A 19322-nucleotide genomic window follows, 5' to 3' on the forward strand; every position below is an offset into this window, starting at 1 on the left:
CCGCTGCTCCCCTCAGCAGTGTACTTCATCGATCTGCCTGTTCTGCTCCCCACTCTGTCTCTGGTGAAGCCTCTCGTCGCCCCTGAGCCTCTGGCCTGTACCCCAGTTCTGTATGCACAAATAAATCTTAAAAAAAAAAAGTTAGCGATTTAAAATATTTTATTTATATTAAAATAACTATTTTATTATCCTGTGGAATGTGTGGGCTCAGTTGAGTGTTCTGCTTTATATGCCACCAGAGCTGAGTGTGACAAGACTGGAATTGAGTGACAAGAACTGAGTATGTCTAAGGTAGCTAACTCACATTAACTGAGAGCTGATTTTGTCTGTTGTCTGAGAGCTCAATTAGAACATTGTGGTTGGCTCTCTTCCAACTAATCTCTTCACTTTGAGCTTCTTATAGCATGTCAGTTAAAAGTCTAAGAATTAGAATTAGAGGGCCTTCCTGGTGGTGTAATGGGTTAGAATGCAGCACTGCAAGCTAGCTGCAGCTGCTTCAGTGTGAGTTCCATCCCTGCTCCGGAGGTGACCCACATAGCGGAGCAGACCTCTCCAATCTCACCCCCTGCTCTCCTCAGCAGTGTACTTCATCGATCTGCCTGTTCTGCTTCCCACTCTCTCTGGTGAATCCTCTCACCACCCCTGCACCTCTAGCCTGTACCCCAGTTCTGTATGCATAAATAAATAAACCTTTTAAAAAAAAGAATTAGAAATTCTTTCTTTCAAGGTCTATATTCAGAAGTCTTAGAACATCATTTCTACTACTTTCTACTTGTCAAAACCAGTCACAAGACCAGTCCGGATTTAGAGAAAGCTGGCAAATAATGCCTGCCTCTTCCAGTTCATGGGAACTGGAGCATGTATGTATAGAGGTGGGAAGAAAGATCACTCTTGGAAATAAGTAACCACAACTGGTAAATCAAATAAGCTATCTTCATAATTTTATCCTGAAGACCTCAAAGAACAAACCTGAATACACAAATAAACCTGATCTTCAACTGTGTGGCAATAAATTGATGGATTACAACAATGAAGTTAGATCCGACACACACACACACACAGTCTGAGTCAATAATCAATCCATCCTGGTTCAATGCTTCAGCTCTAACAAGCATATACCAGATGTGTTCACATAAATATTTCTTATCAAGTTATTTGAATTATCCTGTAATGAAAGCAATAGTAAATAGGTTATTTTACCCACTATTAAATTACTCCTGTGCCAAGGCACAAATTCAGGACCCGAGACACAAACCCAAATATTAACACATGGTAACGTTCCCCACCTACAGAGATATCTGACTCCAATACATGTCAGTAAAGAAAGGAATAATGCAAAGAGTAATAGCATTTCATTAAATCATTTCATTAAATTTGGCCAATTTAGAAAGTCATCATCACTCAGCACCAGCCAACCCAAGTCACTCATTCCAGGAGTCCAGGTTAGTCATATAAGTTCAGGCAGGATTCCTGCCTCAGGAAGAAAGTATCAAGCCACACTGACACATGTCTTAGAAATCAGTATCCTAATGTGTTTGTGAAGTGGAAAATTTGATCTCAATTGTTTTGAAAGTGATAAAGAATCTTTTTGCCAATAACTCCTTTATGAGCTTCTGTCTAAATTATCATCTTCATGTTACAGAGAAAATTGCTGTTGCTAGTTCATCAGTTTGGTCTGTCTCACAGAGGTAGCTTAGAAGAGTGGCTAAGAACATGAGGTTTGGAATTAGATTGTCTCTGTTCAAAATCCTGGTTCATTATCACTATCATCTGTGAGAGTTTCGACATGTTACTTGATTTCTCTGTGCCTTTGTTTTTTCTTCACAAAATGTAGAAAATTATGCAACCCACTCACAAATGTTAGTAGGGAGTAGAGTGTTAGCATTGTAATCTTGGGCTACTTTCAAACTGAGTCATGTTTAGAATGGTCATTGATATACAATAAGCATATATAAATGCTTGCTATTTTAATATTATTCTCAAAGTTATGTGACAGAGACCAAACTCAAACTCCATTAAGCAAAGAAAAAACAAAAAAAGGGGAGGGGGAGTGGGAAATACCAGTTCACATAAAAATATCATCAGGACTGTCTTCTTCTACATCTCTACTTACTTTCATTTATAAATAGATGCTCCCTTAACTTGCTACTTGGAACATAAGAGGGTATCTTGCTCCAATTCCCTGGCATGTTTTCTGATTGAGTTGTCCTAGGTTACATGTCCAACATTTTATTTTGTGAGGAAGTCAGAATGGAGAACACAGCCCATCTGTGATATCATCTAACCAGATTACACCAAATGAAAAAGATATTATTATCCAAAGGGAGAAAACTGGGCACACAAAAGTAAAAGGTCCTATAAAAAATAGGGTAGGAAACTAAGAATTGAATTTAAGTCTGTTTCATTCACATTTTCTTTATAGTTATCCTCTTCTTATCATTATAGGGGACTTTTTAAACTTTTTTTTCTTTTAGAAAAATGTTCAACAAGTGCGATGTATTTTACCAGGAGATATGCCACTACACAAGTGCCTGAGTAGAATACAAAGTAAATGCCTTGCACTGTACTTTAAGAAGGAGGAAAAAACCCTTTTACTATTCATATGCAGTTCTGTTCCTCTAGAAGACAGCCAAAGGTTTTACAGATGCTAACTGCCCCAGTAAAAGGAATAAACTGAAATAGTTCAAACTGTGATTTAAGCTTGCTATGATTTCTGTTAAGTAATCACACACACATATCGACACATATAGGATAAATGCTCTATGCCAACAATGAAAACTTAACGGCCTGAACAAATTTTTGGCCTCGTTTAACATTATCCATTTATGCAAATAAAGATGCCTTTCTCCTTAGAACCATAGAATTTTAGAAAGGACTTTACAGATCATTTGTGGTTCAATTCCTCATTTTTCAGATAGAAGCAACTGGAGACCAGAGACGGTTATTTGCCAGCACAAAGTCACATAGTGGATTCAGCATAGGTCCAGATTTTCCTTTACTATTTCCTTTTTGAAAACCCACATTATGTTCAGAAACTACATAGTGACTCAAAACTCTACTAGTTTCTTTCTTCCTGGTCACGTGGATCACATAAGAATTCAGATGAGGCCCTCCCTGGTGGCGCAGCGGGTTAAAGCACAGCACTAAGAAGCTAAAGCCACTTCTGCATGAGTTCGAACCCCGCCTGCCCCAGAGGTGACCACATGGCATGGCAGACCTCTCCTGACCCGCCTGCTGCACCCCTCAGCAGTGTACTTCGTCGATCTGCCTGTACTGCTCCCAGCTCTGTCTCTGGTGAATCCTCTCATCCTCCACATCTCTGGCTTGTACCCCAGTTCTGTATTAATAAATAAATAAATCTTTAAAAAAAAAAGAATTCAGATGAAATCCGAAGACAAGACATATTAATCATAAAGTTTCATCAATACACATTAATCACTACCAGTAGGAAGGAATGCAATCTAGCATAATCTATAAGATGTAATTATGTCTGACCTTGTGAGAGATCTACCTTTAGCACTTCTCCATCCCCAGTACATGATCAGTGCTCCTGGGCTTCCCTCAGACTGACCCAGGATCCCTTGATATGCTTCTCACTAAGCAAATACTCTGTTGCAGAATTGCCATTTCTGTCATTTCTGTGTCAAAAAAAAAAAAAAAAACAACTAACTTCTGTGCACCACTACCTCAGGGCCATGCACAGTTGCATATATATAGTTATATAAGGGCTTCTAAGAAATAAGATCTTAAAACTATATTTATACTACAAATATAGTAGTATATTGAAAATTGTATCTTTATTTAAAATTTTCTTGCTTGCTTTTTTGTTCTGATGTTTTGGGGTTCTGGTTTTTCATTTGTTTAATGGTTAGATACAACTTACTTCTTAGAATGAATCAGCTACAGCATCTGGTTCTTAAGACAAATGATAAAAATGACTGTTTAATAGATAATTAGAGATACAATGTTTTTCTGATAATTAGCTTTCAATGTCTCACATAGAATACATCCAAATTAAGTGAAAGTTCCTTGAGGATTCTTGAGAGAAAGATAGGAAGGTAAAATAAGACACAAATTTAACTTACTAATTATATTCATGTTCCCATCTACTTTTTCTGTCTATATTCCTTAAAGGAAATATGCCTCAGTACTTCTCTATGCTTCTAGTGCTTGAGACTATACAAGTAATGTTGTCACGTAAGAGGTCTCTGAGCCTTCTTGACATTTGCTGTTTTTATCACTGTCCAGCCAATTCAAGTTTTTAGAAACCCACTGATGCAAATGTGAACAACTCACAGAAAAAACAATGAGATATAAATCTCATTTTTAAGTTGAAATTATTGATACCAACCTGACTACCTCCTGTATAATATATTTTTTAAATGTATCTCAGTCTCTGACATTCATGGAAGAAATTTTCCATAGAGATACTTTCTCTAGTTAAGATTAGGAATGCTAGGCCCTCCCTGGTGGTGCAGCGGGTTAAAGCACAGCACTGAGAATCTGAAGCCACTTCCGCATGAGTTCGATTCCCGCCTGCCGCCTGCCCCGGAGGAGACCACATGGCGAGCCAGACCTCTCCTGACCCGCCCGCTGCTCCCCTCAGCAGTGTACTTCGTCGATCTGCCTGTTCTGCTCCCCACTCTGTCTCTGGTGAGGCCTCTCGCCGCCCCTGAGCCTCTGGCCTGTACCCCAGTTCTGTATGAATAAATAAAAAAAAAAATTAAAAAAAAAAAAAATAAAGATTAGGAATGCTAAATCTAACCGGTATCAAATATTCTAGTCATCCTGATTTTTATTATGTTCCAGAAATATGTCCTGCTAGATTAAAGAAAAATGTTCTTTATATAGATTCAAAATAAAGAATGTGTGCTATGGGTTGTATTGGGAGGGGGGAAAAAGGCTGCCAAATGTAATTATGACACAATAGAGGTCATCTGAAAATTTAGATAAATGCATTTGACATCATCTTAACAATAAAGCAATACCTATATTGTTATTTTTTAAGAGGTAACCTAAGGTTGAAATTTACATTATGATTACAGTTTTTCTTTTATAAGCTGAAGCACATTATTTTGGTCCATTGAGCAGTCATTATTATTCATTGTCTTTTAAAGTTGACATTTAACTTCCACAGCCACACAGTTGAAAGAAGCAAAAGAATATTTAATATCTAAGAGAATGGATTCTAAAACACCAGAGTAGTCTATTATATGAAGAAACCTATAATTAGTATAAATGGACAGAAAGAAAGAACTACTAATGGAATTAGTGGAGGGAAGTAAGGTACGTAGGTATCTGTTTCTTTCCTAATACTCAAATAATATGAAAAAAGCAAGAATTCTAGCAAATCAAACTTAGATTTTTCTAAGAGATGGCCATTTTTTAAATATACTTACCGAATATAATCAAGAACAACTCATTTCTAAACTCTTGAAACCCCAAATCAGTAAGGTAGAAATTAGTCAAATCCATTTCCCATTAGAATTTGCAATTCAACATAATCATTCATTCATTCCATAAGTACCTATTTTGCATCTGCTGTAGGTCAAGCTCTCTTTAGCAAAGCACTAGAGGTAGAACTGCAATAGTATTGACTTTCAGAGCATTGAATTTAACAAGAAAAACAGAGATGAATGTAAGTAATTGCAATTAAGATGAAAAATGTTTGGATAAAAGAACACAGCGCTATGGACACATTCAAGGGAATTGCAAAGTCATGGGTATGGTGGTGGCAGTAGGAAGGAAAGATCCTCTGAAGGAGGTGACAATTCAGATGAGACTTGATGTCTTCAGAGTTAAAATTGAAAATATACTTTGCAGTTTGCTTCCTTAACAAAAAAACACTGAAACTACATTAAAGAGATTTTAAAAAGTAACAAACCCACACAAACAAGAACAGAAAAAGGGACCAAAAACCCCACAAATTTTGGAAGCTGAAGAGAAGATAGATAAGTGATCTCTGACTTGGCAGAAAGCTGAATAAATCCTAAATCAGCAAGGAGGAATGGGAAAGAGCAAGATGCTAGAAAAACTGTTCATTGGAAAGGGTAAAAGAGAAAAGTCTTGATCAAAACACGGTTCACTGACCAAACACAAAGGATTAATATTGATGTCCTAGCCAATTGCCTTGCTTATTCCAAAACACCAGTGTCAGCCCTTCACTCTACAGATGGTGATTAGAGGAGTTTCCTCTGGGGAATATGACTAGCCCACAATGAAAAACTAAATACTGCCATGAGAGCTTCTGGGAAAAAAAAAAAAAAGACTCCCCCTTACATTACTCCAGTGAAATTCTACATCAGCAAGACTTACATATTCAGAGCCTCATCTCTTAATCATGACCAGAAAACAAAAGGTGGATTCTCAAACATTTGAGAAAAGCCACTAGCATAAAGGTAGATATCATACAAAGAACAGGGGCCAGGGGTGAGAGAGAAGAGGAAGCATACTGGAGGAAAAAGAGACTATACATGGAAAAAATATATTTAAAAAAAGTAAATTATCATCAATATCCCCAGAGAGATAAGTGAATATACTGCAGTCATGGATTCAGGGGAAAAAAAAAAAAGAATTCAAAAAAAGAATTTGAGTAGATCTGCCTATTCTGCTCCCCATTCTACCTCACCCCCACCCCTCTAACCTATACCTCAGTTCTTGTAGGCCAGAGAACAAAGAGGAAAGACAAAAATAAAATAGAAAAAAGATGAGAAAATTAGAAGATTGGATAAGCAATCCAACATCAAAAAGAGGATTCTCAGGACAGGAGTGGGAAGAGCACAAGGGACTATGGTGATGGTGCTTGGGTAAACTGGTGGTGGTAATTTCATGGGGAAATTATACATTGTACAAAAATGAAGGACGATGTAATAAATATATTTAAAATAATTTTTTTTTTTCAAAAAAGAGAGGATTCTGGGACCTCTCTGGTGGCATGAGTTTGATCCCCAGCGAGGGAGCTAACCCATATGGCACAGCAGACCTCTTCTGTCTCACCTGCTGTTCCCCGCAGCAGTGTACTTGAGTAGATCTGCCTATTCTGCTCACCACTCTGTCTCTGGTGAATTCTCTCACCCCCACACCTCTGGCCTACACCTTAGTTCTTATATAATAAATAAATAAATAAGTAAATGAAAATAAAAATAAGCCTTTTTATAAAAGGAGAATTCAAGAAGAGAAAATGGAAGGCATAAAACATCAATGAAACAAATCAAAACTATTTCCCTGAACTGATAAGAGTTTCTAGACTAACAGGGTTCATACGAAGTGTCTCACCTGGCTTACAAAGAACTTATCACATATGTAAAAGTTGTACTGTTGTAATTATTTTATATATATTAATTTGTTTAATCATCATAATAGACTCCTTTATAGCACAAAAAAATAAACTCCTGGCCCTCCCTGGTGGTGCAGCGGGTTAAAGCACAACACTGAGAAACTAAAGCCACTTCGGCATGAGTTTGATCCCCGCCTGCCCCGGAGGAGACCACATGGTGTGTCAGACCTCTCCTGACCTGCCCGCTGCTCCCCTCAGCAGTGTACTTCATCGATCTGCCTGTGCTGCTCCCCACTCTGTCTCTGGTGAATACTCTCAATCTCTGCATCTCTGGCCTGTACCCCAGTTCTATATGAATAAATAATTTAAAAAAAAATAGACTCCTTTATAGTTATTATACACATTTTACAAATAAAGAAACTGAGGTACAAAATGGCTAAGCAACTTGCCCAAGATAACACAGTGAATAGGTGGCAGGGCCAGTACTTATGGGCAAATAGTGTAGCCCCATCATGTATAATACCACCCCACAGAAGGCAGCACCACTCTGAAATTTCAGAATGCACTACAGACATTTATATTTGGTTTTATGAAAACAGAGTATGTACTATTCTGATTGTGCATACAAAACCCTGTCCTTGACCAAGAACCTGAAGCTTCCCTCTCTCCAATACCTTGCCTGATGAATTCCTCTTCCCTCTTCCTGCTCAAAATTAGGGATCACCTGGTATCACTTCCCTGAGCTGAGTAAGTCTGGGAGAAGGTGGTTACCTCCCTCTTTCCTACTATCTCAAGGAACACAGTGCTGCAGTGGTTGCTATCCAACACTTGACAACAGTTGCCTAATATATTTTGCCCTCTGTTATTTGTGGCAGTAAGTAAGTCTGAAACCAGTCTTTGTATGCTGGTGTATGTGTATGTGTATGTCTGTGTATGACTATAGTAACTGTCATATATATATATATGTGTGTGTGTGCGTATATATTATTTATATGAATATATATTTATATAAAATATAAATATTATTTATATATAAATAAAACGTGTGTCTATATATATATAGATATATAATGATGAAACACATATATATATCAGTATTTGACATTAACATTTAAATACTTCTAGGGTCAAAATCCTTCAACATTTTAATGTTACGTTCTTGCTTCCATTGTTGTTGTTGAACAGGTAATGTCAATCTGATTTTTATTATCTTGCCTTATGTTTGTAATTGTTTCACTTCCTTAGTTAATAAACCTTTATTTATGCTCCATTGGTCTTAAATTCCTGTTTTATTTGTTCCATCAGGTCTGCTTCCTCTGTATAGGTTGCCTGTTTCTTCTCATTCTTTGTAATGCTTTTATTCCTTAATGGGCCATGATTCTTTAAAAACTGGAACTTTAGGGTCCTCCCTGGTGGTGCAGTGGGTTAAAGCACTGCACTAAGAAGCTTAAGCCATTTCCACATGAGTTTGATCCTTGACTGCCCCGGAGGTGACCTCTCCTGACCCGCCTGCTGCTCCCCTCAGCAGTGTACTTCATTGATCTGCCTGTTCTGCTCCCCACTCTGTCTCTGGTGATTCCTCTCACCCTACACATCTCTGGCCTGTACCCCAGTTCTGTATGAATAAATAAATAAATCTTTAAAAAAAAAACTGGAACTTTATATTATTCCTCAGACTATAAGTAGTCTCTGATCTGATGACTATATCTCAGACTATAAGTAGTCTCTGATCTGATGACTATATACATTACCCATTGAAAAGGGAGGCATGGTTACTGTCTTTTCTGTGAGGGTGATGTGTCTCTTTAAGGTATATCACAACCTCCTCCTGCTTAGGACACTAGGTAGCACTCTAGCACAAAAGGGCCAATTCAAATAGCAAAATCACCAACAAAAATTGCAAAACTGGCACAAAAGAGACCATGAAAAGGACATTTATTTACAGTCTGGGAGCTGAATTGTGAAAATAGGGTTTTGCCTTGTTCAGCCTTAAATATGGGAACATGTACATTGGCTGGCTCAAATTTTTCACTATTCTAGTCATGTCTGTGTATGACTATAGCAACTGCCAGTATTGATTTTGGATTAAAAAATAAAATTTAGAGAGCAGAATTTATAAATATGGAACCTATTAATAATGAGATTGACTGTATTATTATAGATATTAATATTGTTGTTGTTTCTCAATGTTATTATTGTTAATGCTTGCATATTAACTGAAAAGGAACTTTTGCTAAAGGAGAGTTATCACTGAAGAGATGACATGGAAAGGTCATTTTTTTTTTTTACCTGGTATACTCCTCACCCCTTCAAGCCTAAAAACAAACCTCCTGAATTAGTAAGAAACATAATGTATAATATGCAGCATTTTCAGGACTAACATTTTGCCTTGATCTGGTGGGTGTCTAGTAAAGATGGCTCCAAAGCCTGTTGCAGGCAATCCAGTGTCCCTGAAAACAAGATAATAATTTTTAGAAAACATGTCAGATTGACACTCATAAACTTTTTAAAGTCATACTAAATTAATTTGGGGCTGAATTTTTGTGAGTACTTTTAAATTCAAAATAAAACAATCCAACAAATAAATGAAAATTTCAGTATTTTGCATTACTTTGATTGTGTCTTCTGATAACTGCAATAAAAGACAAACTATATATCACAAAATCCAGGGAAGACTTCCAGGCTGCAGGACTATAGTTATAACTAAGAACAAATCTCTGCCCGTAAGGAGCTCTTCTTTCCTGAGAGAAACCCACGCATATAAATAATGAATGTTAAGTCCAACTGCTATGTAGCACATAAAGTGCTCAGATGGCAAGGATACAAGAGCAATTAATTTTCATTACAAGCGACTAATCCTTACTACATGTCAAGCATACTTCTCTGCACATGTCATGTATTATTTCATATAAACTTCATAACAGTCCTTTGAAGTAGATGTTTGTAATTCCCATTTTAAAAGCAAAAAAAAAAAAAAAAAGGATTACAGACATGAAGTAGACTCCCCAAATAAATTGTGGAACTGGAGTTCAGATCTTGACAGTCAGAACTCTGATCAAAAAAAAAAAATGTGTAAAGGGGAAAGGACATTAGCTGGTCCCAAAATGAGTAGCAGTGACTGGCAAACAAATGAGGGAAAGGAAATAAGAGAACACCAAACTGAGGGCAAAGCACAAGCGAAACTTGGAAGCATGAGAGGTGCTTCTGTGCTTGATGTCTTCCTGTACCATCTAGCTAAAGCCACTACCAGACCTCTTCACCACTTCACAAATCCTTTTCTGCATGTGCATGTTCTGTAAATTAAGAAAAATAATAGTAAAAATACCTTTGAACAATCCCAGAGCTCATTGTCTCCTCATTCAGTAAAGCTTTGCTCTTTCTTTTAGCCAATTCTTTGTTTAAATAAATTTGTGACATCTGTTCATGTGATTCTGATATCCAAATCTGGAAAAAGAGAAACCACATATAAGGAAAAAATAAGTTGACTGCCAAAATGGTCAGTTCCTAAAATACAATTTGGTTGAAGTTCATTTTTATTTTAAAAGTTGACTCCATTGACAAAAAATAAGCAGCATCTTTCAGTAGTCATGTACTTCATCAGAAATGTGTTAAAATGATAATCCTTACTATTTATTGTTGGACAATAAAAATCAATTTGTTTTTATGAAATGGAAAGTGGTGGTTTCAAGTAAATACTATCTGTTCTCTCTTTCTCCAGGTTAGTAAGTTTTAAGTAACTTAAGAAAAAAATTATTTGTAGCAATCACATTGTAAATCATGTAGAACTTCAGATACCATCATAAGTATCCATTCTATCACAGAGGTTAATTCAAGGAATTATCAAGTAACTACTACTATGATTAAAAACTTCAAATTATGAGATATACTCGAACAAATTTCAGAAGTATAATAGGGACTTTAGGAACAAAAATGGGTAACAAAAAATTAGTATTTTCTCCATACAAAACTCTCAAAGATCATGAATATGAATATTCACAGCAGAGAATTAGAACTCACCACCACTAAGCGAATTCATATACCACCAACTAATGGAATCTTATTTTATATTAATCCCTATTTTCAACCTAATAAGAGAGAGAAGGAACTTTTTAGAACGTGGGACATCTAGCTTCAAGGGTATCAGTATCAAAGCTCTAACAATATGACTTTGGTTCACTTCAGGTTAATACAATAGGCTTTGCCTTCATTAGAAATTAACTCTTGTAAATTATGGTTGTGTTTTCATGTATCCGTGAACTTGGTAATGCCACATACAGATTATCTAAGGGAGCTCAGAGAAATAGAGAAGTCCCCTTCCCACAAAAATACCAATCACTATTTTGAACAACTGAAACTCATGGGAGGCATCAGAAAAGTAATTTTATTCCAATTTTTTCATTACCCTTTCAAGCTATCCTTTAGGGGCGGTTCTTTCACTGTCTCTAGAATATATACATCTTGCCCAAGTGCCAAACTTTTCAAATAACAAAACTACTTATTGTAACAAAAATGGCCTTAGTTAAGTAACGGATATCGGTAGAATAATCACAAGAGGATCTTTTAGTTATCTAGTCACCCAAGAGAATGATCAGCAAAATAAAGAAATGGAAAATAGGTTAAACCTCTCCCCCCAACCCCATTCTTCCCTCTGTAGACTTCCTTGCCTGAAGGAGAGAAAAAGTTTTAAGCTCAAATGAAATTCATCATTTTGAGATGTTTTAATTATTGAAATGTTTTCAATAGATTTTTTTTTATTATCTGTGAGTGACCACAAAAATATGGGAAATGTACAGATTTTATCCAGGAATAGAGAAAGAACTAACTCCACAATATAGGGTAAATAGGCAGTGAAGCAAAAAATAGTTTGTGTATGTATGATTGTAACTTTGTTAAAATCCTATTTATGAGTCCTTTATTATACATGTCCTGTTTGTTCACCATAAGTGTTACACCTGATTAAGTAAACTAATATACATGAGAAATAAAATCTAGCTCCTTTAAAGTTTCATATCATATCATAATTATGGTATAGCAAAAGAATTGCAGTGAATGGTGATGGGATCAAAATGATGAATGCCTACTTCATTTCTGTTTCAAAACCTTAGAAATGATTGGAGGCCCTCCTTGGCGGTGCAGCGGGTTAAAGCACAGCACTGAGAAGCTGAAGCCACTTCCACATGAGTTCGATTCCCGCCTGCCCCGGAGGTGACCACATAGCATAGAGACCTCTCCTGACCCGCCCGCTGCTCTCCTCAGCAGTGTACTTCGTCCATCTGCCTGTTCTGCTCCCCACTCTGTCTCTGGTGAAGCCTCTCGCCACCCCTGAGCCTCTGGCCTGTACCTCAGTTCGTATGCACAAATAAATAAATTTTTTAAAAAATGACTGGAAAGAGATTTCATAGAATAAATAAACCCACAGCTGCAGAAAACAAGGAAAACATATTCAATGTGCCAAACTGTACACAGAATTCCTGAAACAGGTAGATGTAACTGTACTGATATTATATAAGGCAATTCAAAGTAGGTCCAGAGCACAATTTATTAATAGAAGCATGGCATCAACTCTAAACTCAGCAATTATGGAGAAAGAAGCAAGATGATACCATACTCAATGTCCACTATCCCCAAACATCTTTGTAAAGGTGGTTCTTCTTAAAAAAATGGAAGTTAAAAACTTAAAATCATTCTATTTACAAAAATTATTCATGAGCACTTTCAAATATTTAAATCTGAATGCTAGAAGCCTCTACAAGATTACAGTAGTCAAAATACCATTCTACTAAGTCAATCAAAGGAAAAAATATCTGAACCAATTAAATAAATGACAATTGAATTTCTCAGGTTCAGGATAATAATATCCCTTTATACCTCTTTTAGTGTCATTAATTTTTAAATATCTTATTGTCATTGACTAAAACAGCCCATATTTGAAGGCTATTTAATTATCTTTTGTCTATTTATAAAATGTAAAAGAATTGTAGTATACTTTTGTACTGTTTGTTTCCTTGCCATTTCAAACTTGAAGTAGACTATGATGCAATTCATATTAATATCAGCCTAATTTGCTCATCAAAGCTGCCTGTTAGTTCCAAAAATCCCTTGGCATTGATACATTAGCTGCATAAGAAATATCTGCTTAATAAAAGTACTCAGGTTTTCTTTGTTCCTTACCTGAAAGGTGAGCATTCATCTATTATGACACAGCATCAAATATGCTATGTAACTTAATCCCTCTGCGTTTGATGGGATTCATCAAACACCACTTTCTCAGAAGAGTCTTAAGTGATTGTGGCAGGGTTTATGGTAATGTTATAAGGATCCCTGGGTGAAGAACTTTATAAATGAAGACACAGTGGTTAAAGAAGGCCTGAAATTTTTAGCTTACTTAGAACTCTTTCTGGTACAGTTAAATAGCACCTGAATAAAATAAAAATAAAATGCCCAAACAAAATAATGTAATTTAAAATGCTATTTTACATTAATTATCTAGACTAGTAAGATAACCTAACAAATTTCCGTGGCTTGAATTATTGTTTCCTTGTGAATCTATCATCTACATCTCCTCTGGTACCAGTCATCTACTGAAGCCAGAGAAGATCATCCAGATTCTGCCAAGAGAGGGTCTCTTTAAATTCTTTTCACTGAGAATTTTCACTGGACCATTTCTACAATGGTCTGACCCTTTCCCCCCATTTTGGGTCAGCATTATTCAGACTCCTGATGTTCTCTCTATCATAGCACCCATGGGTCATATATTTGCCACTGTGGTGTATGCTCCCTACTCTCACCCCCAAATCCCCCATCATCCCATGAATTACTGATGTATGGGAGCTTTGTTTTGAATTCTGTTTCTTATTCTAGCACTTAGCATAGTAATTTAGCATAATGTTCCTTATTCCAGCACTAAACAAAATGATAGGGCTTCAATAAATGTTTGCGGAATGTATTCCTTCCTTCCCTTCTTCCTTCAGCAAATATTTCTTGAACACCCTTTTTGTGTCAACCACTATTCTAGAAGCTGAAGATATAGCAGAGAACAAAACAGACCAAGGTCCCTTCTCTCAGGGAAATGTAAAATATGTCTAGTGATTTAAGTGTTGTGAAGTAAGCTAAATTAAGGAAAGGGACTAGAGAGATATGAGTGAATAGACTGCTCTTTTTACAAATGACTAATGGCTCATTTTACAAGAGTGATCAGAAAATACATCTATTCTTCCTCCATTACTGCCAAACCACAGTTATTTAAAAAGGCTAACTTTTATGCTCTTTGATGAAATACAGGACAGGATACAGAACTTTTGAGTCACAGCCAAAACTTTCTGGTTAATTCTGTCTCATGAAGAATCTAATTGAGATTAAAAATAAATAAATACCTGTTCTCTAACACTAATTAAAGCTTGATTTAAAATGAAATAATATCTTTCTTACACCTTAGGCCTGCTTTGGTCTGCTCTACTTCAGAGAGAAAAGGCACACAGTTGTCTTCTTTTCAGTTGTTCCCCTTGGACTTCTTCCCTATACCTCAAATCCCTCTGGCACCTTGGGGGTTAGAGACAAAGTGTGATGATATGAGGAAGGGAAGAAAGAAATGAAAAAAAGGTAGAAATGCTCTTTGTTTAGTTTCCTCTTGGCATGACTATGTCTGGTCCTCTTTGGTACTGGTGAACATTAAAGCTTAACAATCTTGGATGATTCTGGTAAATATTTCTGGGAACATTCAGTACCAGTAGCAAGAATGAAATGTCCTCCCTCCACCCCTGGGAATCCAAACAATCCTCCTCCCATCTCACTGTATTTCACTCTGAGATACTCTTGGGCAGACTCTGAATTAGCTCCCTATCATATTTCTCTGCCAAAGGACCCAAATCTGATCCCAAAAGTCACACATAGGTTTAAGAACTCATATATTCTTGTCCCATTGATACACTGGGTCGTCAGAAAAGTCATGATACATTTTCGCTTGAAAAACGGAATATGTCATGACTTCTCTGACGATCCAATAAATATATCTAGTCACCCTTCTTTCTGTTCTGGTACATCATCAGAGGCTTGTATCTATAACTTTACCAGGCATCCAATGGGCAGTTACAGACAAAATTTACAGCACATCTTTTCCAAATTCTGTTTTTTCTCTCAAATTTTTGGCCTCTTCTATTTTAATCATTTTATAAACTTCATGCAAGTAACCTAAGGGCACTATCATTTTTTGAGGGGCTCATCTAAATGGTATTATATTTTACTTTGTCACATGGGACTATGGTTTTTCTCTTGACCTTGTGGAGTCTCAGTTCCATTTTATGGCCATGCCACCAAAAGCAATTTACAGACTCAATGTACTTCCAATAAAAAGGTTAATGGAATTTTTCAAAGAAATTATTGAAAATGCTGAAAATCACATGGAATCACAGAAAAAAAACTTGAATAGCCAAAACTTTCCTGATTAAAAAGAGGAAGACTAAAGGTATTACCCACCCAGGCTTCAAACTATACTATAAGTCCATGATAATTAAAACAGCATGGTAGTAGAACAAAAACAGACACACAGACCAATTGAATTGAAACTGAAAACCCAAAAATAAAGCCACAAGTATAGAGTCAACTAACCTATTACAAAAGAGTAAAGAATGTGTACTGGAACAAGTAAGTCTCTAATAAATGGCACTGGAAAAACTGGACCACTACATGCAAAGAATGAAACCAAATTATTATTTCACAATACACATAAAAACCAACTCAAAATGGATAAAAGATAGAAGACTGAAACCATTAAATACATAGTAGGAAACATAGGTGCAATACTCCACAACCTATGTTTTGGAAACATCACTGAGGACTCATTCCCGGAAGCAAAGAAAATGAAGGAAAAGATAAACAGCTGGGAGTACATCAAACTAAAAGCTCTGTAGAGCAAAAGAGACTATCGCCAAAAAAAAATAATAATAATAGAGAGAGAGACACACCCTACAGGTTGGGAGAAAATAAAATATTTGCACTCCATACTACTAAGAAGAGTGTGATCCACAAGATCCACAAAGGATTTATACAACTTAACAAAAATACAAATAGCCCAGTCAAAAAGTGGGCAGAAGAACTAAAAAGACATTTCTCCAAAGAGGAAATGCAAATGATCAACAGGTATATGAAAAATTCTCAACATCACTTATTAGGGAAATGCTTATCAAAACCACAATGAATTCTTACCTCACACTGGTCAGAATGGCTCATATTTAAAATAACAATCAAAAACTAGCCTCTTAAACTAACGGTGGGAATGCAAAACAATCCATCCACTATGGAAAGCTATGTGAAGGTTCCTCAAATTACTAAAAATGGATCTACCATATGACCTAGTGATTCTACTCCTACAAATCTACCAAAAGGACACAAAAATATCACTTCAAAAGGAAACCTGCACTCTTATGTTTACTGTAGCTCTATTTATACAGCTAAGATATGGAAACAACCAAAATTCCCCAAAACAAATGAATGGGTCAAAAAGATGTGGTATATTTCCACAATGGAATACTATTCAGCAGTCAAAAATAAAACCATGCCATCATAGCAACACAGATGGTGCTAGAAGAGATTATGCTCAGCGAAATAAGTCAGAATAGAAAAGAAAAACTTTGGATGGTTTCATTTATAAGAGGGATATAGGGAACCCAAACAAAGGATCAAAAAAAGGGACAAAACTTGTGAGCAAACTATAGATCTGAGGCATGGTGGGCAGAGAAGGGGGAGGGAGAAAAGTCAGGGGAGGAAGGAGCACAAAGGACTATGGTGATGATTCACAGGTGATGTGGCGGGGACCAGCATCCTATTTTAAATCTTTTCACAGCTAAGTGATGTTCACATTACCTATGCAGCAGCATTACCCTCAATTAATGGACACCTTCACTCAAATAGAAATGTAGTTGGACACAAAAAGGCCACCACTCAGCAGCCCTTGCAAAAATACGAAAATATGCAAAGAAGGCTTTGAGGAGGGGAAACATGGGATTAGGACTACACAAGTGTGGACATAATTTTGGATACAGGCTACGGCTAAGATGTAAGAATGAGTGTCCCCACATATATCAGCGATATGTACACAAAACCCAGAAGAGAGTAAAAATATAATTAGGTTGGTTTTCTGCAAGAAGGATACAGTGTCAGGAGGTAAAATGGCAACTGGCCTGGGAGAGAAGCAGCTTGGTATAAAGCAGATTGGAAAAATATTTAGCTAGACTTTGGAACCAGAGGAGAAAACTGGATTTTAATTTTTAATGCATATTCTAACTAACTTTGAACAAGAGATTAAATTTCACTTGGCCTGAGTTTCCTCACTTATACAATCAGGTTCTGTATGGTACCTACAATAAGAACTGTTCAGAGAATGAAGAAGGCACTGCTGATATAACTGCCTTATAGAATTGTTTCTATTACATCATTCAGGTGTAATCATGTAGAAGCCACCCACATGGATGGCTAGTTCTTTCCTTTTGCTTAATGGAAATTTTAGGCAAGTCCCAGAGCTTTTCTGGACACCTCAATCTCAAGAAGGATCTCAGTTTAGTTATGAAATTCTCCAGTCCTGTGAAATAACAACAATTTCCAGGTATATTATAGCTAAGCTTCTTACCCTTCCAATTCAGGGCAGCTTTTGGTTTGGGAGGCTATAGTAGGTGTGTGAGGCTATGTTCCACTGCTCTTTACCTTCAGGGTCTCTCTCCTACTCCTCCTCCTACCCACCAGCGCCCCCACCCCCGTCCCTCCAAGATCTGACTGATAAGTGGAGTGGAAATACATAGTATGTCACAAAAAGTGATCCTCACTCTCTTGATGTGTGCTCATTTCTCCGTACCTGAGATAATAATACCTATTTCATATGGTTATCATGAAGGTTGGATGGGACAGCTAGCAAGAATGCCATTCTCACAACAGTAATAATTTCTTAAGCCCTTATATGCCAGGTATGAAGGCAAGTACTTAGCTTGTTTCCTCTCATTTTTCCCAATAACCTTATGAAATGTATACATTTTATAGGTAAGGTCACTGAAGTACCATCTGCCCAAGTAACTGACATAGCAAAGAGAGGGGCACTGACAAAGAGTTCCTCATTTTCCTTTTTCTATTTTCACTAGGATGAAGAGTCTATATATAAAGAATTCATAACAACTACTTACTGGGGGTTCCTCAGTTCCAAGTCTCCAATATGTTGAACTGCACAGTCTTTTTACTTTCTCAGGACCCTCTATGTCATAATCTTTGGGATAAGCTTCTCTGTCATGATGCCTTAAAGAAAAAACATTAGAATCTGTTAAGAGATAAAGTTATTTATCAAAAACTCTGCAATTACATTCCTTTTAAAGATTTATTTATTTATTCATACAGAACTGGGGTACAGGCCAGAGATGCAGAGGGTGAGAGGATTCACCAGGGACAGAGTGGGGAGCAGAACAGGCAGATCTACAAAGTACACTGCTGAGGGGAGCAGCGGGCGGGTCAGGAGAGGTCTGTCTTGCCATGTGGATCTACTCTGGGGCAGGCAGGGATCGAACTCATGCGGAAGTGGCTTAAGCTTCTCAGTGCAGTGCTTTAACCTGCTGTACATTTTTAAGAAACTATCCAATGAAAATTTACTATCTTTATAGCATTTTAATTAAAAATGTACTGGATTTAGGATCTCTAAAGTGTATCCCATCTCTTTTTTCAAGTAATGCTTAGGCAACAACCTGAAAACAAATTAGCACATGTTATAAGACTAATAATATCATGAAAACAATGTTTACCCAACACAGCAATTAATCAGACTCCAAAGAAGTTATCTTTTCAATAAAGTAGTTACTGAAAATAAATTCTAAATAAGGTAATATTTTAGAAAGGCAACATGTCACTCTAGAAATTTTTCTACCATGAATTGTAATTATAATTTATTTTTTGAAAATGAGAGAAGAGCTCTTATTGCTCTTATTGAGTTTATAACTTATTTCTCTTGCTTCTAAAGAGGGTCTAGTGGAAGTTAACAGTAAACATAAGATAGCAAAGAAAAATGTTTTTCAAATAT

The 19322-nt window shown here is 36.6% G+C and overlaps 1 protein-coding gene across 1 annotated transcript in view; it reads right to left on the reverse strand.

Annotated features, from left to right (window-relative positions):
* The window catches only part of LOC101632022 (chromosome unknown open reading frame, human C9orf135), a 60902-nt gene that overhangs the window by 26359 nt on the left and 15221 nt on the right, over positions 1 to 19322 (reverse strand). The window contains exons 2-4 of the mRNA XM_004677994.2: positions 18442 to 18550; positions 10602 to 10720; positions 9658 to 9726 (exon numbers count right to left, since the gene is read on the reverse strand). Coding sequence (XP_004678051.1) covers positions 9658 to 9726; positions 10602 to 10720; positions 18442 to 18550 — 297 coding nt within the window. The remainder of the gene's footprint in view (positions 1 to 9657; positions 9727 to 10601; positions 10721 to 18441; positions 18551 to 19322) is intronic.

This window comes from Condylura cristata, unplaced genomic scaffold (genome assembly GCF_000260355.1).
Source record: "Condylura cristata isolate star-nosed mole 26May11 unplaced genomic scaffold, ConCri1.0 scaffold00006, whole genome shotgun sequence".
Taxonomy (NCBI): domain Eukaryota; kingdom Metazoa; phylum Chordata; class Mammalia; order Eulipotyphla; family Talpidae; genus Condylura; species Condylura cristata.